The sequence below is a fragment of the Humulus lupulus genome, chromosome X, assembly GCF_963169125.1.
Source record: "Humulus lupulus chromosome X, drHumLupu1.1, whole genome shotgun sequence".
Taxonomy (NCBI): domain Eukaryota; kingdom Viridiplantae; phylum Streptophyta; class Magnoliopsida; order Rosales; family Cannabaceae; genus Humulus; species Humulus lupulus.
Genome location: NC_084802.1, coordinates 5,947,265 through 5,970,661, shown reverse-complemented (window position 1 = coordinate 5,970,661; position 23,397 = coordinate 5,947,265). Strand labels below are relative to the sequence as shown.

General features: G+C 28.8%; 2 protein-coding genes across 2 annotated transcripts; one reads left to right on the top strand and one right to left on the bottom strand.

The window, feature by feature from the left end:
- Window positions 1-2,939: 2,939 nt before the first annotated feature.
- Window positions 2,940-6,385, top strand: LOC133803911 (two-component response regulator ARR17-like). The gene is made up of 5 exons (XM_062242053.1): window positions 2,940-3,379; window positions 3,461-3,600; window positions 4,518-4,598; window positions 5,593-5,660; window positions 5,753-6,385. Exons 1-5 carry the CDS (start codon window positions 3,211-3,213, stop codon window positions 6,060-6,062), a joined length of 768 nt encoding a protein of 255 aa, XP_062098037.1. The 5' UTR covers window positions 2,940-3,210; the 3' UTR covers window positions 6,063-6,385.
- A 3,982-nt stretch (window positions 6,386-10,367) lies between these two features.
- Window positions 10,368-14,210, bottom strand: LOC133805185 (protein disulfide-isomerase). The gene is made up of 11 exons (XM_062243296.1): window positions 13,937-14,210; window positions 13,501-13,531; window positions 13,085-13,372; window positions 12,800-12,988; window positions 12,556-12,681; window positions 12,081-12,218; window positions 11,746-11,865; window positions 11,514-11,631; window positions 11,170-11,282; window positions 10,809-11,023; window positions 10,368-10,671 (listed from the first exon to the last, which is right to left on the bottom strand). Exons 1-10 carry the CDS (start codon window positions 14,134-14,136, stop codon window positions 10,814-10,816), a joined length of 1,533 nt encoding a protein of 510 aa, XP_062099280.1. The 5' UTR covers window positions 14,137-14,210; the 3' UTR covers window positions 10,368-10,671; window positions 10,809-10,813.
- Between the last annotated feature and the right edge of the window lie 9,187 nt (window positions 14,211-23,397).

Below are 23,397 nucleotides of genomic sequence, written 5' to 3'. Positions count from 1 at the left end.
CCACAACGTTTACGTTACTTTTTTTCTTTGTAAATCAAAAAAGAAGTTATACAAAGGATGTGCAAGGGTATAAAATATAAAAAAGAAAAAGAAAAAGAGAAGAAAAGGACAGAAAAAAAAAAGAAGAAAAGAGAAAAAATAAAAATCATTATGGATGATAGTAACGTGATCGAGCGGTTCATGTTCAGCCACGTCTGCCCTACTGTTATCCACAGTCAGAACTATGATAAGGGCAAAACGTGGAGAAGCCAACACGTGGCAGACAATGATTGGGTCCCACACAACAAAGAGCAACCAAGCGTGACAAAAGAAAATTTTGATGAAGACCCCCTTTTTCTTTTTTCTTTTTTGAAAAAATTTAAATTAAAATAAAAAATATAATAATAATAATAATATTTGGTATGGAATGGATGGGTATAGATTCGTAATATTAGAAGATTTTACAGCATAATAAGGTTAGGGGAAACTAGAGGACCCCACAAAAGATTATATTTAAATTGACCCCACCAAAGATTTTTTACCATAAAATTCAATTATTGTTTTTGTTTAGTAGGTCCCTTGGAGGCTCTTTCCTCCAACCCCTAAACAACACCCAATTTACTTTCTTTTCTTTTTTTTTTTTGTATGATTTATTTAGTTTTAGGTCTATTTCGTTTTAATATTAGTTTAGATTGTTAATTTAAAAAAATTGCAATATGATGTCGACAAAATATATATAGGTTCAAAACAGTATCACAGCTTAACAGTTTAGATTTTTCTTGTCGTTATCAAAGATTAGCAACGAAATTCCAAACTATTATTATAACCAAATTTAAGCTGAGGTACTTTTTTTATTATTATTAATTTACAAAACAGAGAAGTTTCAAAAATAAAAGAACAAAAAATGATATAAACTTTATATATATATATGAAAAAAAAATTTATCGGGGTTTCACTTTAAGTTTTATTAGTGTGGTTATCAGTATTCTCGATCCGTGAACAGTTTTCGGTGTGATTTTTTTTCATAACCGTGTATATTGTAGCTATTTAAAGCATCCTGCAAATTTTCAGAAAATTCTGAATAGTTTACAATACCGAAAACTAGATTCAAGTATGATATTTTTCACGCGCATAAAAAAAATTAGTCATGCGTGCAACAACATGTTTGAACTTAGTTTTTGGTACCGTAAATTATTCAAAATTTTCTGAAAATTTGTAAAATGCTCTAAATAGTTACAATGTACACGATCATAAAAAAAATTAGACAAAAAATTATTCACATATCGAGAACATTGAAAACCCTATTAGTACTAAAAGTGAATTGTATATTAGAGAATTACTCTATATATATTAAATATATATATATAGGAATTGTCGTATGCATATGTATTTAATATAATATATTGTATGGTCCTAACTTCCCTTTTCAGTACTCCAAAGATCTCATAATTATGTTGGCCTTCTCTTTGATTCGTTTGCACTAAATTTGGTCTTTTCTCAGTCTTTCATATTATCTTTTTGACATATTGCAAAATCAAAATGAGAGTTTTCTCCAAACTTTTCTTTTTAGAATAATAAAATAATAAAGAAGAAAAGAAAAAACACTATTTTTTTTTTATATTGCCAAAACTAACATTCAAACTCATACTTAGGCACTATAATATTGTAGTAGGTATCTTAATAATAGTATCAAGATCTTCACACAAGATATTATATATAAAAATATATGTATGACAAAGTGACAAAAAAGAAAAATGAAAAAAAGAACAATCTACACTTAGTAATATATATCTCTAATCTCATTATTATGTTTATTATATAAAATAAAAGTCATATCCTAATTGTATATTTATATATAGGTGGTGGGTACATATATGTTTGTTAGTTGAGAAGAGAAGTTTCCAACTAAGTTTTCATGTTTATATATATATATATATGAACAATTATGTAAATACCTAAAAATCAATAATAAAACTAGCTAGATATATAGTTGGGACCTCATGAAATATCTAATTAAATTAATAAAGTAGAATACAAAAGATCGAGCAGTTTAATTAGTTAACCACTTTTGTGAATTAAAGTCATTAATCAATATATATTTATATAATATATGAGAATGACCCCTCAATATATTATGTGAATGGGATTATGATATTTTGGACTTTATAAATATAAATTATTTGTTTAGACCCTGTATTTTGACACATTATTTTTTAAATTTCATTTGTAAAATAGTTCAAATGCCCCTAAATCTAATTTTGATTAAAATCATAAATAATTCATCAAACTATCAATTCGTAACAAAAATACAAAATTATTCTGCTTAACAATTGTGTTGTTATATTCAATATTTTTATCATCAAAATAAAATTTAAGAGTCTATTTGAACTATTTTATAAAACACATGCTCCAAAAAATAATTTATTAAAATACAAAACCTAGTACCACGGTATTGTAAACTATTCGAAATTTTCTAAAAATTTACAGAATGCTCTAAATAGCTACAATATCCACGGTCATAAAAAAAAGTCACACCGAAAACTGTTCACGAGTCGAGAAACACTAAAAGTAGGCTTAAGGTGAAACTCGTGCTGAAGAATTGTCATATATATATATATATATATTTATAAACCCTAATATTATAGGTAGAAATTAATTAATTAAATAAATGCTGTTGTTTCATCATTATCATGACTAAGTGGGAAAAAGATATACCCTATGGATTTTCCTTGACAATCAAACAAAATCCAAAGAAAGAAAATAAATAAAAGAGAGAGAGAGAGAGAGAGAGAGAACACAAGTGGTTGTACCAAAGCGGTGGAGAGAATCTAGTGAGAGATCATATCACAACATCAAACAACATTAATATAAAATCTATCCATATATATATAAATCTTTTATTACACATCTCTTTTTATTTTATTTTTATTTATTTTTTTATTTTGGCTCTTTGCTCACCACCTACTCGATAAAATTTCACCTACGGGAATAGACACCGGCCATTACTCCTCTCTCTCTCTCTCTTTTTCTCAAATAAAAGAGAAGAGTTCTGAGCTTTGCTTATAATAAATTGAAATTCTTTGTAAAGGGGTTTCTTGTTTCTCAGTAATACATATATATATATACATATATACATAGTAGTACACTCACTACTAGTACTATATCTATATATATGTGTTCTGGTTCATGTGTGTATCTTGAGCAAGGAATTAGAGAAGAATTTTTTATTGTATGATGATGGAGTCTTCTTCAGAGAAAAATGTTAATGATATTATTATAAATTCTTGCCAAGAAGAAGAAGAAGAAGAAGAACAACAACATTTTCATGTTTTGGCCGTGGATGATAGTCTCATTGACAGAAAGCTCTTGGAAAAGCTTCTTAAAGTTTCTTCTTACAAAGGTCAATTACACTTACACACATATATATATATATTATTGATTTATATATTTGTGATTTAATTAAATTGTTGACTTAATACAGTGACATGTGTTGACTCCGGGGACGAAGCTCTGAAGTATCTGGGTTTGGTTGATCATCAAGATTATTCAGACAAAAATTCCAGTGCTTCTTCTTCATCATCCTCAACCCCAAACTCACCCCCACAACCACAACCACAAGAGGTATATATATATATATATTCTTCTGATGATGATAATGATTCCATTTTTAATTTTAATCCAGGTTTCTCTAGTCTATTATTATCAATTTAAGTTTCTTAATTTTTTTTGAAGACAACTTATAATCTAGCTTCTTTTATACTTAAGAAAACGTTTTATGAAAAATTCTCTGAAAAATAATTACCTCCATTTATTTATATGTTAAGGAAAATTTAATGCTCTTATTAATTAGGTGATGTGTGATTATATATATATATATATTTACTAAGCTAATAAGATAATAATTTCCAATTTTTCTGTATACCGATTCAGATTTGTATAATACATTTGTGAGAATACAATCCAAAATTTTGAAAAGAAAATAAAAAAAAAATTGGAAAAATAAAGCTCCCCAAAATATTGAAAATATATATTACACATTAAGATAATCGAACCGTTCTAATGTGATGTTTTAGTGCAAATTTAGTGTATATATATATATATACCTAACAATTAATATGAAAAGATGGCTCAAATAATCTTAGGCATGTGACAACATTAATGGTGAAAAGAAATGATCAGACCTATATACTCCTATATATATATATAAATGTACATATATATATATAGTACTAATCTTGGTATAGAAGTGAATAATAGCTCAAAATGTGGTTCCTTAATTAATTATTTCAACTGACCTATAATTAATCTAGGTAGCGTGTTATCTTAAGTCATAAGAAATTTCTTAATTTTTTTCACTCATAGTATTATTCTTTTCCTTTATGATCATGTTTAGTTTGACCACTTTCAAGTGTCAAAAAGTTGGCCTTAGGAATCTTGACATTGTTAATTAATTATTACTACTTTACAAGTAATTACTTAATTAATATATATATGATGATTAATTATATGCATTATTATCTGAATGTAATCGAATGCAGTTGGGGTTAAAAGTCAACTTGATCATGACAGACTATTGTATGCCCGGGATGAGCGGCTATGATTTACTTAAACGAGTCAAGGTATCACTATAGTTAATTATACACACATATATATAGATAGATAGATTATTATTAGTGAATATACATATGTTATAACTTTTGACAACTCATAATATATGATCAAATTTAATTATAACAATATATTTTAAAAAAAATATGTAACTAACTATAATACGCTCCTCTATGTACATTTATATAATAAACATCTTTTCTTTGCAAAAAAATTGATGATGTGTAGAGATTTTCAAGTAGTCATGTAGTGAGTGAAAGTACTCAATTTATTATGTTTGTAGCACTTAAATATCCAAGTTATTTTTTTAGCGGCGAAAGTACCCTTCTTTCATATTTTGGTGCAGTTTAGTACAACCGTCAATTCCCACCGTTAAGTTCGATTGTGACACGTAGGTAAAAGTGTCCAATTAAATAGATATTTACAGTGAAAGTACTCAATTTAAGATAAATCTGTGGCAAAAGTACTTAAGTTATAAGTAAATTTCACACTATGGTAGCAGACTTAACAGTGAAACAAACAGATGCACTAAACTGCACAAAAACATAGACGAAATGTACTTTAGCCGCCAAAAAAATAACTTAGATGCTTAAGAGTTACAAATACAATATTTTAAGTATTTTCACAACAAATATCTCATTAATATATATATATTTATATATATTGCACCCTGTTCAAACCAAAAAAAAAGTGCACCAAATTTACTCAAAAAGTAACATGTCCATCAATTATTCCCCAAAACTTTTTCTTTTCTTTTCTTTCTCTTAAATGTTTTCTTCTTTATATAAAGATCTATGTTTGGATATTGGATTTAATCAAAATATATATATATATATATAAATATATTATGAGAAAAAAATAGAGGGAAATTTTAGTTGATAAGAATTTTTTTTTGACATATTTATATTTTTCACTTGTACCAAACATATGAGAAAATAAAATCAATTACAATTCTTTTTTTTTAATAATATTGTTGTGCTCATTGCAACTCATGCCTTCTAATAGGGATCTTTTTGGAAAGATGTACCAGTTGTAATAATGTCATCAGAGAATGTACCTTCTAGAATCAACAAGTAATTAGTCTCTCCTTCTCTCTTTAATTAATTATGTATCATGATAATTAAAAGTGATTAATTAATTATAGAGTAATTATGTATATATATAGGTGTTTAGAAGGAGGGGCAGAGGAATTTCTGCTAAAACCACTTCAGTTATCAGATTTAAAGAAACTTGAGAATTACCTTCTCAAACCCCTGGACGACGATCGTGAGCATAATTTTTCTTCTTGCCAAAGCATTAAGGACGATTACGATTTCACAGCAAACGAGGTTGTTGCTATTGAAACCGTGAACGACATTATTATTATTGACAATAACAATAATAATAATAATAATATAAAGGTGAGCAAGAGAAAAGCATCAGCATCTCAACCAGGGCCTTCCGAGAGAAGAAGACCGAGAGTCGAAGGACTATAGCTGTCTTGTGAAAATGTTGATCACGAGATTATCATCATGCTATATATATTAACCTAGCTATTGCTATATACTATATACTATATATATATGTATATATATATGTGCATGGATGCATGCATATGATATATATAGCAATAGTTTGAGTAGTACCATGTGCAAAGGATATTCCTACGGCCAAATAATTATTTTTTGGTTCTTGCTGGTCATATAAGATAACTTATTTGGCAGTTTGGTTTTGTTGTAATCTGCATTTTGGTACAAGGGTTTTGGTAAATAAAAATAAAAGAACAAAAAATGCAAAGTTTAATGCTGTTGTACTTTAATTATTTGTGCTATATATATATATATATTTATATATGTTTAGTAGAGATTAGATTTGTGTGGTATATATTATTAGCAGCACACTGCGAATCTATTATTTATAAAATCTTTAGCTTAATTAATATCGTTAACTTCTGTCCATCTAAAGATACATATATATAGGAGTTTTATAAAGTAGTTTTGTATCAGTTTGTTCATAATAATTGATTAAAGCCAGGTTGCTTATCTGAACAAAATTTTCCATTCATCTACGATCTTGCACAAAATTTCGGGTGTGTATTTATAGTATTTTCGGTATATGAATAAATTGTAATTGTATTTTTTTTATATGATGGTATATAATATAATTACAGGAGACCTCTCATAAATTTTAAGGAAATTCCGGATAATTTAGAATACTGAATAGTACTCAACTGCATGCGCATATAAATATTGAAAGAAACACATGTGCAACAAATTGTTTGAATCTTGATTTCAACATTTTTAATTATTCGGAATTTCCTGAAAATTTATGAGATGTCTCGTGTAACTATATTATACACTGACATGTAAAACAATAGAGTTGCGTCTTATTTATGTACCGAAAATGTTAGAGAATATATATTATTCAATGGAAATAGGGAAAACCAAAATACAAAAAAATACAATAGCAAGGTATTTGATTAAGATAAATGTTGCAGCAACTCAATTATTAAAAATACAAATAAATAGAAGAAGAAGATTACAAACTCAAAACAATAAGAACAATAGAAAGAACGCAAACTCTCACACAACCAAAGCGTAGAGTAGTAAGGATCACCAACTTGAACAAAGTTCAAGACATTTGTCCAAAAAGTTTATTTCCCCCTATTCTCTAAGGCACTCTAAGGGACTCTTAAGTTTGGAATTATCAAGCATTTTGATGTATTTTCCAGCCAAGTACTTTGTGTATATAGAAAATATTGTGTCTTACAAGTGAACATTAGACTCTTATTTATAGAGTTTTGAGACACCCTTTGAATTTCAAATTCCACCAACCCCCATGGTTGCTACCAATGTTTAATTGAATGTTTATGGAATTAAAATGAAGATTTGGGAGTTACTTTGGATGTTAAAATGTGATAGTCAGAATCTCGTGATCCGCAGAGGGAAAGACCAAGTAAAAAGCTGTGCAATCCCACACTGCCTGGTGAAGATCAAGTGTGATGATTCTAAGACTGTGTAGGTATGTGACTACATAGTTGAAGATGACTTAAATGGATTGACGGGTACTACCTATGTCAACAAGATGCATCTTCTTTTCGGTAGCCCATCAATTGAGAACTCCAAAGTTAAGCGTGCTTGACCTGGAGTAATCTCAAGATGGGTGACATCCTAGGAAGTTTTCCCAGGAAGCGTGTGAGTGAGGACAAAGCACGCTGGAAAAACTCGTGTTGGTTTGTAGGGTCAGTCGTCATTTCAAGAAGCAGTCATAGTGACGTATGGCATTACATAAAACCATTCAAATTAGAGAAAAGAAAAAATTGGATTTGGCTGCTAGGGACATTAGCGGCCATTGCCGCTGGCCCCTGCCTCCCAGGCCGCGGCTTGGGATGTCAGCGGCCACGGCCGCTGGCCTTTCTAGCCTCCCAATTTTTCAATTTTTCCAAAAACATCCAAATCTCTTCCCACATAATTTTGTTACCTCCTTACACATAATGGGAGTTAAAAACATGTATTCAACAGCCATATCACATAATGACTTTGTGAAATTCAATATCAAATGTGTAACTCTTAATATACACATTATTGGATAATATTTATGAGTTACAAATTTGTAACTGATTTTGTAACTCCAAAATATATTACACTTGGACACACACATATATCCAATTTTGTAACTCTCAATGTTATGTTACAAGGTGTGACAAATCATATTTTGTCACATTATTTAATCTAACGTCATATTATACAAAATAATATAACAAAAAAATACTAAAAATATCTATAGGTAGTGATTAAAAATAATTACTAGTGGTACCTATATATATAGAAAATTCTATAAATTTTATGCACCATTATATCCAGTGGTGTCATAATAAACAAAATTATACAGTATTTGAATATTTTAATTATCAAATATTGTATCAAATATATTGTCAATTTAATTTGTATTAACAATTTATATATGGGTGCTAGTTACTTTGAATGGAAGAAAACTAGGGTTAACCAAACGAGCTAAGCCATGCCTATGCGTGCAAAGTTGTTGAAGAGAATATATACATGCCAAAAGAGTCTAAATAGCTACAATTTATTTATATATATATAAAGATTTAGAATATCTAACTTTCAATTCAATTTAATATCCCAAATGACGTTATATAAACAATAATATGTTCCTTAGAAGGCACTTTACTGACGTGAATCTTCATTATTTATGAATTAACTTCTTACTGGGTAATGATTTTTTTTTATTTTAAAAGGAAGATACTACAAAAGAACTGATAGGCAAGTCTGCCTTAAATGACAGAAGGAGCACTAATTTGGCTAACCAAGGCACAATTGACTAAACAATGAGCTAATCAATTAGCATCTCTATTAGGCCTAAAACATAAGCCATTAAAACCACACCTACAAATGATTCCATCAAAATCAAACAAGAGTTTTAATTTCAGCACCATTTAAATGACAAGTTTAATAGCAGCTTGAAAATGTGAGTTTAAAACCAATATCAACAAAACACCATCTCTAATAGCCAAAAAGCTCAGCAACAAGTGGGTTATAAAATGTGTTTGAATTAATCTAACACATGGCCAAGTTCCAGCATCAACATTGTTTATTTGAATTTCTTCTCTAAGTGGTGGAAGCCATCTGACCTTTTCCTTGCAATATTTTACATTAGGGACTTGCAAGTGTTTTGGTAGTCAGATAAGTACTTAGACTTGCCAAGAAATTAACCACAGCAAAGTACTCCATTCCATTCTGTCTCTAGGAAGATAATCTCAGCAACTTTCATAATAAGCATGGACATATGATCATGGACAGGAGTAATGATTTTGTGCACCAAAATATTACACACATTTAAGTGAGTTTTTTTTTTAATATATTGAGTCTTATATATTTTGAGTAAATATTATTGGGTACATTTTTAAAAAAAATCAACTAGGTATATCCTATCGTCATTCATTGGCGTTTGTTGGTGTCCCATTTCGGGAATGAAATAGCTCCATTTATGGTCAAAGAAAAGCCAAAACATGTTTCATTGAAAAGAAAGAACGAAAAAAGTGTTGTAATAGGTCCACTTCAAATTGTATAGTAGTAGTAGTAGTGGAGCAAAATCATGAAGATTCCTTCTTGTTTTTGTTTTTGTTACTTCAAAGTAAAATTATAAGCTGCTGCTACTGCATTTGCAGAAAAAATAAAACTGTGGGGCCAAGCCTAGATTCGCAATTGGCACGTACCTCAAGAAAACTCCACTAACTAGATTCGTTTGGTGAGATTTTAAGCACGCCACAACTAGCTATTCGTCACATTTTTTATGAGGAAAAAGTTGGTAACGACTTAAATATGCTTAATGTGTCAACAACCCCTTTTATTATGAGCAAAAATGGTCTCTTTCTTAAATTTATTTTGCATTTTGGTTTAGATAATGTATTGCAAAACTTTCGATATTATCCAGAGGCCATAGAACTATCAAAACAAGTACAAAATGGATAAAAAAAACCTATTGGTTGTTGTTTACTTCGAGTACTCGTAATATCTCAAACTGAAATAACGAACTCAAACTTCTCATAAAGAAAACTAGCATTTACCAATCTCAATTCTTGAGGAATAGAAAAAGAGTATTTTTTTAGCTGAATTGAAAAAATAATTTTCGACCATGGAATATAACTGATGATGATTAACAATCGCTTAAAGTTATTAAAATGAACGTAAATTGGATTAGCTTCTTTTAAAATGGGATATTGGTTTAACTTGTCATATCATTTGGTGTATAGTATAGATATTAGATGGATTGAAGCGAGATTCTGGCACTGAAAACATAACTTAATATCGTTTCTAAATTTAAAGGTTTCTACCAATAACAAAACTTGTACAATGTAAGCTATAAGCTATTCCTGAAACTCTTGAAGCTCTACAAATGCCAAAACCCTCCTCTCCAAATTTATTAAAAGGAAACCAAAAACAGTACTAACCGAAAGTATAAAAATTGGACGGGAAGAAGTAAAAGGAGGGGAAGTCGAGACATTTTCTTTGCTACCGATGTTAGCCGCCAAGTACCTTAAATAGTTGCTATGCTTTTCACGTTGTATAGCAGCGGCCGCCATTGCTGTTCAAACCAACAACAAAAAAATCCTCGGCATTTCAAATACGAGATACCGATTCTAACGAGTGCGAACTGCATTTTGTTAGATTAACACCTAGAATAACTGTAAAGAGCAAACATCTTTAAAAAGAGAAACATACCATATTTAGAGCTCATCTTTGGTTGCTGCTGCTTCTTCTTCCTTTTCAGCTTGCTTTTCAGCCTTGTCCCGATTCTTCTCGATGAAATCAATGATGGCTTCCTTGGTCCTGTCCTCATCATATAGAGAGATTTTCCCGCTTGCTGTCTTGAAATATAGAGTGGGATACCCTTTGATGTCGAAAGTGTCATTTGGGAGATCATTTGCTGTAGCATCCTGGAAATTAAAAGAAGCAAGTTATACCAGAAACCAATTTGGGATTCGTCATTTCAATCTTTTACTAAGATGATAAGGAAAGAAAGCAATTCAATGATGGAGAAAAAAGACTTCACAACATAAAGAAGCAGGGTTACAGAACTTACAAGCTTTGCGATAACAATTTCAGAGTCGCTTTCGTATGAGGTGGCAACTTCATCCAAGATAGGAGCAAGTTGTTTGCAGTGTCCGCACCATGGAGCATAAAACTCTAGGAGGACTGCAGCAAAAGTATAATCTCATTATTCCAATATTCACATAAAAGAACCGGAAGAACAGAAATAAAATCAGTTGTACACCAATCCCAGAATGGAGCAAAGCATATATTTTCCTTGTGAGGAAAGAAAAAGTAAAGCAAATAAGTGAACAACAGAACCAAGATCAACATAACAATTGAAGTTAGGAGAATTCAAGACCACAAATCACTACAGAGAGAATTTGTAGTACGCACTATTTTTGTCAGATTTGAAAACAAATTCCTGGAGGGTGTCAGCAACGACCACTTTAACAGGTTCGTCGTTCTTCTCAGGGATTGGTTCAGACTTCTTGTATGGTGGCACACTGCCTTCCTGCAGTTGTATCATTCACCCACAAAGGTTAAAAGACACATACACTAATATTTATAAGTATAACAAATTTAAGATCAGCCTTTCAGATGTAGGTATGTTGATGAGAAAACTAACCTTGTATTCCTTCACCCATGGTGCAATATGGTCAGGCTCCAGATTTGCCTTCAAAAACTTTTGCCCATCATTGGTCTGTACAACTATTAGGGGCACTTGATCCTCCCTAAGTCCAAAATACTGTAAAACAAGTAAGCAGAATCAGTATAAACCACGAAACATATTGGGTTATTGCACTACATAAGGAAAAGATTGGCAACTGGAAAAATAAAACTTCAAAATTTAAATCATGATGTTACAAGCATACAGAAATAAATTATTATCTGTTAAAAAATCTTGTCCCAAAAAGAAGAAAATAGATACAAATAGGAACTGGCAAATGAAAAGACACCAACCTGGAAGGCACCTTGGCTGGCCTCAACATCTCCCAATAGAAAACTTAAACCTTCTGTTCTGTATTTCTCAGCAACGTCACGATATTTTGCTTTAAAAGCATCAGCCACGTCACTGGTGAAGTTCAGAAACAACATTGCCTACAAAAACCAAAACTCAGTCTCAAAGTAAAACATAATTGATGACTTTATCGAATGCCATCAGGAAAAGTAAAAAGAGGATGCAGGAAAAGCTTGCGCATCCACGGATGAGTGGAAACTTAAAACATATAATATATATATATGTGCATAATAAAAAGACAGTACATATATATGTGCATAATAAAAAGACAGTACATATATATGCTTCAAAAATCTTCCAAGTATGATCTTCCATCACTAGACTACAGGATGCAGTACCAGTGTGATCATGTAATAATTCATCCGCATAAAAATTTAAGGGAAAAAGAAAAACAAAAGAGTATTGATCATACAATACCTTTGCGTTGGGGCTATTAAAGAATTTGATAACAAAAGGGTGATTGTTAGGGTCTTTGTTAAACTCGGTAACAACTGGCACACTAGTCTCTTCAACAAATTTCTCCAGAGCATCAACATTGAAATCCTGCATCCATGATTCCTCAATCAGATACTTTACTTGACATGGTTTCTTTAAACAATCTTGTTTAAATAAAGGGTCTTGCACACTATAATTTAACTTTTACAAATTTGTATTACAGTACCTTAGAATCAACAACAAGTTCGTCAAATGGCTTGAAAAGTCTAACCAAAGGCCCAGTAACTGATGATTCACCACGTGGGAGGAGTTTAGCGTCTGAAGTATGACCAAACTCATATTCTGCACGCAATTTTTCTGCTAGAGCCATGAAATTCTCAAACTCCTCTCCAGAAAATTTCGGGAACACTCCAACCTGCAAATGCAAAGACAGTTATATCTATGCCATGTAAGGATGTTGAGGCAAAAATGTAAGGGGCAGGACGGTAGCACATAAGCAGCGAGCACTTACGATGAATATCTTCTTGTCTTCAATGATACCACTGGCAACTTCCACAGTATTAATTTCAGCAGATGCAGGGCCGCTTTGTTTCTTCAAATAATCAACAATACCATCCGCTTCACGTGGTCCCTTGTATTCCTGAACATTCTTACCACCATTCCTTATAATCTTAATTGTGGGGAAACCCTTGATGTCATATTCAGACGCAATGCCTTTGTTCACTTCCTCATTACAATCAACTTTAGCCAAAACAACTGGTGGATCATGACTGCTCAAAATGGAGGCAGCTTTTTCATACTGCAACGTAATAGATTTTGATGTTAGCTAATCTGATATTCCATAATTATTTTCCTCAAATATAAACACGCAACTGAAATGAAAAAAAAAAAAAGGTAAGTGCACAAATTTATATAAATGCTTCTTACCTCTGGAGCAAGCTTCTTACAGTGGCCACACCTACAAGATAAAAGGAAAAAAAAAACAGAGATTATTAGTAAATCGATGGATTTGAATTCAGGACATTTAGAAAATGAATTAAATAAAAGAAGCACAATACTCAAGTGCCCAAACAGTAACATTTAATAATGATATAATAATAATCGCACAAATTGAATCAGCCAGGGCGAAAATGAAGGATCGTTAAACCATTGCATGCAGAAAAAAGAAAAAAAGGCTCGAATATTCGGATATAAATATTAAATTGCGAAGAAAATCAAATCTAGGATACAATATCGCAAAACTAGTAACGCAAAAGAAGTTGAAATACGGGAAATGACGAAGCAGATCCACAAAATTACCGAACAAATAATATACTGCGATCGGTCAATATAACATGTTAAAAATAAAAATAAAATTCCATACCAAGGAGCGTAGAACTCGACCACGATGAATTTGCTCTTGGTGATTGTTTCGTTGAAATTGGAGTGATCCAAAGTGAGAACGAACTCCTTCGATTCAGATTCTTTCGATTCGGTCTCCTCAGCGGAGATCACATTCAAGGAGGAAACAAAGAGAATGCAAAATGAGAAAATGAGAAACGAAATCGGAACCCTAGACGCCATTGTCGAAGCTCTCTCTGAGTGATTTTGTTTCTCTCTCTAGCTCTGGAAAAGCTGAGCCTTTTGAGACTGGCTCTCTCTCTAACTGAGCTTTTAAGACTTGGCCAGAGAAGGTAGAGAAGGAACGCGACAAACATGTTAGTCGCACACGTGACAGTATTTTAGATACTTAACCTTTTTCACGCGCTTGACTAATATTTTTTCATGTGTACTCGCACTCTGGTTGGTCAACTTCCACGTGTCGATATATCATTGGTTTTATGTTGTCACAGATGAAAATTCTGAATAAATAATCCAAAAATAAAAATATCTCTTTTTCTATATAAAAATTAAGTGTTTTTTTCAACCTCAATCTCATTCTTTACGCCTTTTAATACTTAGCACCCAAAAATTTATTTTGTATAGTTATCTCCTTAATATTTTCAAATCATATTATTTACATCCTTAAATAATTTTTTTTTCTTTTAAAATACATAAATAAAATATAAAAAATTAACGAGTCAATCTTAAAAAAAAATTATACTACTTAATATTGATATTGAAAAAATATATATTTAATATTAAAAATATCTTTTGATTGACATTTTAAAAATATTTAATAGTTTTATAAATTAAATTAGCTTTTCATTAAAAATAATTCTTCACTATAAAATTTTAATATAAATAACTAAATTATCATAAAATTATCAATATTTATAATATACATATTTAATTTTTATTTTAAAATTTTTTTCAATAATACAACTTATAACTAATCATATATATATATATATATGCACATAAATAATTTTATATACACTATTATTAAATTTTAAAAATAATGTATAAAATAAAAAAGTATAAACATAATAAAAATTGATAATACCAATATAATCGAAATAATATAGTTATTAATATTAATTATACAACAGCAATGTAAGTAAGAATATTTTTTTTAATAAAACATTAATTTAATTTATAAAAATATTAAATATTTTTAAAAATATCATGAAAATATTTTTTTCTCATATCATGTTTGTTATTATCATAAATTAAATATCTAAATATTTTAATAATGATTCACCATTTATTTTATATCTTTTTATGTATTTTCAAAGAAAAATAAACAAAAATAGCATTTAGGGACTTAAATGACATGATTTGAAAATATTAGAGACCTAACTGATATAAAATTAATTTTTTGAACCTAAGTATTACGAAGTATAAAAAATAAGAATCGCAGCTGAAAATTACCCAAAAATTAAATTTGATATATTTTTTTGGCAGTAAAAGTTGATACTCATTTCTGGGATTTATTTGTAGTTTCCTTATTAATAATAGTAGATTTATAATTAGTATTAAACTAATGGGAAAATATGATCTAGGGGCTTCAAAAAGAGCAGTGGAGTTCTTGTGTATTCCGACTTCTAAATCGTTTTTCGCCCGATTTTTTTTATAATTGACATGCGTGATTAATTTTTTTATGCGCTTGTAAAATAACATGTTTTAACTTAGTTTTTACCACAGTAAATTATTCGAAATTTTCTAAAAATTTATAAGGCCGAAACTATCACGGTTCAGAAACATAAAAGAATCTCGCTAGTGAGACTATTTTTGAAGCCCCTACTGCATAATTATCGTACTGTGCATTTTTTATAAAATAATTTATCAAAATTATATAATGATTTAATTCACTGAATTTGTTTGTATTGAAAATTTAGAAAAGTTTGGTGAAGATTTAAAGACTATCTATATTTATATTATCTCCTATGGCTACAAACAAAACCGTCAACTCACATAAACCGCTCATCACACTATACAAAGCTCTTCTAAGCTGTAATTTTCCTAAATTATGAGGTGCGGTACAATTTACAGTTTAAGATTTTATAATTGTGATTCAAATGACATAATTCTGTATTTTTATAAATATATTAATTTTTATATATATTTCAATTTTATTATTTAATTTTTTTTTTTTATAACATGTTAGAAAAACTGAGATGATTTTATTTAATTTGTGAAATCAATTTCTTGAAATCAAAAGAGTGGATAAGAGGGCTTGTAAATAGAGCAAAACTAATTAACCAAATGTGGTTAATTGTCAAACCAATCCAACAGACTAACTAATCTAACTAACTACCTAACTATTTAATGGTTCTAAATTTAATTTTGATCATCTTGTTTAAATTTTAGTTGTATTGTTAAAATTTGAATCTTTGGTTGTATTATTCGAATTTAGTGTTAAATTAAATCAGTTTAATTGTCGTGGATGTAGAAAGTTATTAACTTTTAAATTTTTTTAATTATAAATCACATCAAACCATTCCACACTGTTTCACTGGATTTGAGATCACGTGCATTAATGGTATGTGCACTCATAAAATGCACCAAAACATTACACTCGTCATATTGTTTTTCAACCAATCACATTTGATTAAAATGGGATGCTACTAAATGTAATATTTTAGTTCATATTTTATACGCATATATCATTAAAAAAGCTACTCAAACTGCAAATGCAATGTAGTTTATTAAAAAAAATTGGAGTATATAATTTGGATAATAAAAAATAATTAAAAAATTAATTTTATATGTTCTTAATAAATATTAAATGAATTAATGATTTTTTTATGTTAATTTGTATCATATGCATTGGAGCACAATTATAAATATTGTGTCAAATATAGTATTAATATATAAATTGTATTAGAGATGGTCTAACATATAGTGCTTGAGAATGGATAGCTAACCCTTATTTTATTCTTCCTTAAACTTCAGGTTGAGATTATATCGCGAAGTTAATTCTTTACTCTATTCTTTGTTAATTTTTGCCAAATTTACAACTTCACTTGATGCATTTCATGAGCTTATTAAATGTATTAAATTTTTAAATTTTTTAAATGGTAAAAAGTATTATGATTGTTTCGCAATAAGACATTAGGATCACACTATTTTTTTTCTCTTAATCGCACTGATCCTTTCGAGTAAAAAAAATACGCAAGGATTAGCACAGAACAAAATTTTAAGGTTTTTGCATTTTCATATTCGGGTTTAGTGATGTGTGTTACCAATACATAGCTAAAATGTATCGGATGCAGTTTTAAGATCCAACAAATTCAGGCAAAAATATGAAATTGTTGTAAAAATTACAACCATATAACAACCATTAATGACCAAATCAAGATTTGGGATGATCACCATCTTCTCCCTCAAAAGAGCACAGCTCACCCTTTAACCAAATTGATATATAGGTCAACATTATCATGTACACAATCAATGACCAACTCAAATTTGAGATAAGAGTATGACAGATACATTATCAAATTATACAATATTTTTACATATTGTGATGTGTCATTGTTATCTACCACACAGATTAAAATTTAAAAATAGTGTGTAATTTGAGAGTAGATAATCATCAAGCGCGGAATTTCGAAGCATAATAATAATAAATTCTAATCTCCTTAAACTATTATTATCATACCTCAATCCTTCATTAAGACAAATAGCCTATTAGTAGAGGCCAAGTTGGGCATAAGTAGGAATAATCCCCTCACTTTAATTACTCTCACCATTTGAAAATAAGAAAAAGACTTTCTCATCCACAAAGGTGTCTTATCATTAAATGATTTAACTTTTAAAAAGTAGTTGTACGGATTTCAAAAGTAGTTTTTTACCATTAAATGATTTAACTTTAAGCACATTGCTACAACTACAAGTTGTGTAACGATTATTATCACTTTGATTGGAGGCCCATTTCACTCCCTAAAGAAGAGACAAACAGTACTATGTGGGCCGGCCCATCTAACAACTCAAACCTTTAACAACATTGCTAACAGCTCATCACTGCAATAAAAAGTGGAAACTTTTGTTTAGTATCACTATCACCTTTTTTTTTCTTCTATTTATTTCATTTTGAGATTAGCTTTAAATTTTTGTTTAATTTAATTTTAGAAACAACAAATTTAAAGTTTATATTATTTTGGAAAAATTATATATAGCATTGTAAATCTCAATTTTTTTTTTTTTAAATATGGAATTTTACAAAAATACTAATAATAGTTACAACACTTCTGTTACTACTTATTACAATTTTCTATTTAGTCTATAAATGTTGTTTACAAAATTATGACATAACTTTAGTTACAGATTTGTAAATTTTGGGTACAAAAACAAACAAACAAAAATTTTATATTTACGATTATGCCCATCCGCATTTTGGTGACACACATTAGTCCATTCACATTAGAAGAAGTAGTAAGAGAAGCAATTATTCTAATATATCTTATATATTAAAAGTGTGTAGAAAACAAAAATTATTAGTTTTAACAACTTTTTTTTGTTAACTTTAACAGAATATTCTAAATATTTAATGGAATATATTTTAAAAACAAATTAAAAATATATATTTATTAATTATACTAATATAAATTCAAATATTATAAAATGTCATTATTATGACTATATATTTATTAATTATATTAATATAAATTTAATGTTATAAAATATTATTATTATAATAATATATAAATAAGACTAGATATTTAATAATTATATTAATATAAATTCAAATGTTATAAATATTTTTATTATAATAATATATAACATATAATATATTATCATAATTTTTATAAAATTTTACTACAATAAATATTTTGTAATTATAATAATATAAATTCAAATATTATAAAATATCATTATAATAATATTTAATACAAAACTAGATATTTAATAATTATATTAATATAAATTCACATGTTATAAAATATTATTATTACAATAATATATAATAGATAATAAATACATTATATATAAGTGTCATATGTGTATAGATAATATGACTGTGTAACTAAATAATAAATTAGAATATCATTTATCTTCTATCGATAATAAACAAGTTTTTTCTCCACTCATTATAGGGGTGTTCACGGATTGGTTTAGTCCGGATTGTTAATTTTTTCAAACCAAACCACTATGGCAGTTTTTTGAAAATTCAAAACCAAACCAGACTAGTAAAGGCTCATACCAAACCAAAACAATCCACTTAAGAACGGATTGGTTTGGTTCGAAACCACAGTTCGAACTTTATCATTGTTCCATTATTTTTTTTGAAGTAATTGTTCTATTTATTGCTTTAGTTTTTTTTTTTTTTACTTTTCAATGTGAATCATATATTTAACTCAATAATGTTGGAAATGTGTCCTTAAAGCATATGTAGTAGACATTGTTTTTATGAAATAAATAAATGAATTGAATTTGTTATGCATATATTTTATGGACTATATTATTCTATGATAATATTATGTAAATATCAGGAAAATTCCTAAGTTCATATATGTGATCTCAAACACGTATTGGTATGAGAGGATTGTGTTTGAGATAAATGAACTTGAATAGTTCGCAGTAAAATAAAGTTATGGAATCTTTAGATTAATTACTGCAAGTACGGTCCACTAGTATTATGAATACATGTGATCTAGATCCGGATCACTAGTATGGTAGGAAACTTTAGTGGAGGTGCTTTATATATTAGAGAATATATAGAACTAGACCACATATATTTATTAATACTTAGTTAAATACCGTTTCGAAGTATTAATCAAATATATCAACTGATGATCATATACAAATAGATCTTAATCCTGAAGTTACTATGAATTCATGTTTATGTTATATGAGTTCTTTAATTCACTTGTTAGGGTCTGTCAAAATGATCAGGCTAAAAACTTTTGTTTTGGAAACTCATTAATACAGATGGCTGGGGACATAGTATACAGATATGTAATCTATACCTTATCGCAAGAGATTGAATGATGGTTCTCTTAAGGGTTGACTTTTGGGACTGAAAGGTTATTGAAAACAAATTCATAATTTAATTATGAATTAACATTCACTAGTAGAGTCAATGGCACTTAAGGAAACAAGAGATAATTAAAAGGGTAAACCGGTAATTTTATTCCCGATTAATTATGAACCATTATTAGAGGGTCAAGTTGTATGCAATGATTATATCAATGGACGCTTTATGAATATAAAGTACTCAGTAAATGATATGTCTATAATTACAAGAGTGCAGTCTCATATTTATAGTGGAATAATCACGAGATTAATAAATTAAGATTATTTAATTAAAGAGTTTAATTAATAATCTCAAATTTATTGGAGCTTGGAATTATAGGTCCATAGATCCCCATAGAGGCTCTATCAACACTGTTCAAGGTAAGAGTTGATATGAAGGGAAAATAGTTTAAAGACATATTTAAGAAGAAATTTGTTATTCAGGCCAAATATGCAATTATATAATAATAGTAATTAATTAATTAATTACAAATTAGTTGTAGTTAACAAAATTAATTAATATTTAATTATTGTATAATTTTCGATATTATATTAAATAATTAAATTAATTTCGAAATTTAATTAAATAATTAATTAATTATAATTTTCGAAATTATAATAAATTAAATATTTATTTTCGAATTTTTGGATTTATTTAATTGGTAGAATTAATTAAATATCTTTATTTGAGTGGGAGAAAATAATCTGATAAGTTCAAATTGGATTTGAATTTAAAAGATTAATATTTATTCAAATAATTAATTATATTTGATAATTAATTAAAGAGATAATTAATTTGAATTCAAATTTGAATTAGTTATCAGGTTGTTAGATCTGACAAAGTAATTTGAATAAATAATTAAATAAAATTTGAAAAACCAATATCCCTAGAAATTAGGAAGTTACACGTTCACACACAGTCCAGGACTGTGTGTGGCGAGTAGGCCAGCTTTTTCAGGGATGAGATTTTCAATTTTATTTATTTAATTAATTAATGGATAATTAAAAAATTAGTTTTTCGATTTTTTCATTAATAGAATAATTAATTAATTAAAAAGTAAATTGTAAAATAGTTACAGATTTATTTTTAAATTTTGAATATTTTCTGTTAAGTATGACTGATCAAAAAATTATTCAGATATGAGAAGTGAGTGAGACTACTCTGAACATTCGCTCTGTGAAAAATAGAACGATAGTTTTCTCTCCCTGAAAATAAAGAACCAATTCTCAGGCCTATTCTCTTGATGTCATGTGCTGAGTACATCAAGTAGAATCGCAAATAAAATATCTTTCATTCTCTAAGTGCTCACACATTTCTTGAGATGTAGATAACGTTTTGGAAGATCTTGGTGTGAGTACGTGGGAGCGGCTTGGATAGGAAGATTGTTCTAAATACGAAAAGATAGCAAGGATACTTGATAGGCTTTCAAGAGGTATGAATTATATCATTATCTTGTTTATGATTAATGTATGTATATTAATGGATCCGCTTATTTAAAGGTAGTTTAAATATGTTACAAAATTTTTGTTGTACACTAGGCCAACCACACCACCATTCCGCTGCATATTAGGAAACTCGTTCCTAACAGGGACGTCCATAACACATAAATAAAAATAAAAAAAATATTTTCAAAACATAACATAAAGTCCATAATTCTTTAGTCCATGCAATAAAAACCCAACATAACAAATCACATAGTCTTAGGTCATCCAAACCTAATACTTCATAGTTGAAATTTCGTTTTTATGGTTACCAACTTAATTATTCAAATTAAATAATTAATTGCTGAACTGTTACAGAAATGTTTAAATAGACACAGAGACTATTTGAACAGAAACCAAATATGTTTAAACAGTTTATCACCAGAAGATAAAAACGAACATAAGATAAAGAACACACGAAGTTATACGTGGTATTAACAATCTTTGTAGATTGCTACTAGTCCACGGGGCCACGCCCAGAGAATGAAATTTATTAGAAGAATATCTAAACGATTACAAAACCAAATTGACTTATACAAATAAAGACTCCCTCTTGAATTTGTCACAACTGTTGTAATCTCAACTCCTAATCAAATTTCTGAAGTGTTAAGATCTTGAACTCCCTTCAAATCATAACACTCGCACTTTTCCTCCCGAAAAGTGACTCACGAACAAGACTTCTACTGAAGCTTGATAAACAATGCCCAAGTGTGTTCTACCTGCACAATTAGCACAAAGAAAATAATACAGAAGTACACTGTAATAAACCACTAAGAACTTGCTGGACTCAAGTTCTTCACATAATAAAAAGTCTCTCTAAAACTTGAAAATATTTGGAAAATAATACACCAAGAAAGATGATAAATAACCAGCGACCTAAGTATGATTATATACTTTTTAGAATCCTTTTAGGTCATGGAAAACAAATCAGAAACCAATCAGCCAATAAATGGAAAATATTCCCAAACAGGAAAGTCAGAATCTGTTCAAACAGACTGAAAATCCGTTCAAATAGATTCATTGAACCTGGACAATTTTTAAACTCAGTTTCCTTAAATAAATAAGGAAACAATATATACATTATCTTTGCAAGCTGTACACGATTTATGGACAAACAAATTAGATCAAAAAATAAAAATAAATACCAATAATTTCTATTTCAAGAAAAGATATTCTTTTATAGGAAATTATATATTTATTTTATTAACATATATAGAATAATCTGATTATAGAAAACATATTACAACAAAACAGGAAACTACCCATTTCGAAAAATCTTCTTTAATTAATTTTGTCAATATTGTCAAACATGCCAATAAATGATTTTACAATAGTGTTCATAGTCCATACAAAACATAACTCAATGTATCAAATAACAAACTAAAAGAAAACACAATGAAAACATTAATCCTTCAAACTTGAGTCAAACAATAAAGTAGTAAAATGGTTGAAGACAATACCCTCTAACCATCAACCCTTCAATCTACAATGAAAACATAATAATAATATTATGAGTAAGTTGTCAATTAAGAAAAATATAGTATAATTAAAATTGTTCTTACTCAATCATTTCCATAGCCTGTGTAAGAAATGAGATTTCATCTAAAAACAAAATAAATAAAGAAACTAAGTTAGCATATAATAACACAAGTGAATACAAATGAAATGAAATGAAATTTGAGAGTTGAAAGACTAATCACCTGGAAGAACTTCAATACAATCTTTGTAACCTTCAACTTCATCCATATATTCGAGAATGACAACTGGCTCACCCTTAGAACTTAACCAATTTTTTTAACAAATCAATGCCTCAACCATTTTAGGAGATCATGAACTCCTAAATGGATCAAGGATTCTACCTCCAGTAGAAAAGGCAGACTCTGAGGCAATTGTAGAAATGGGAGTTGCAAGTACATCCCTTGTAATTCTTGACAACACTTTGTACCTACTAGCATTTTGTTTCCA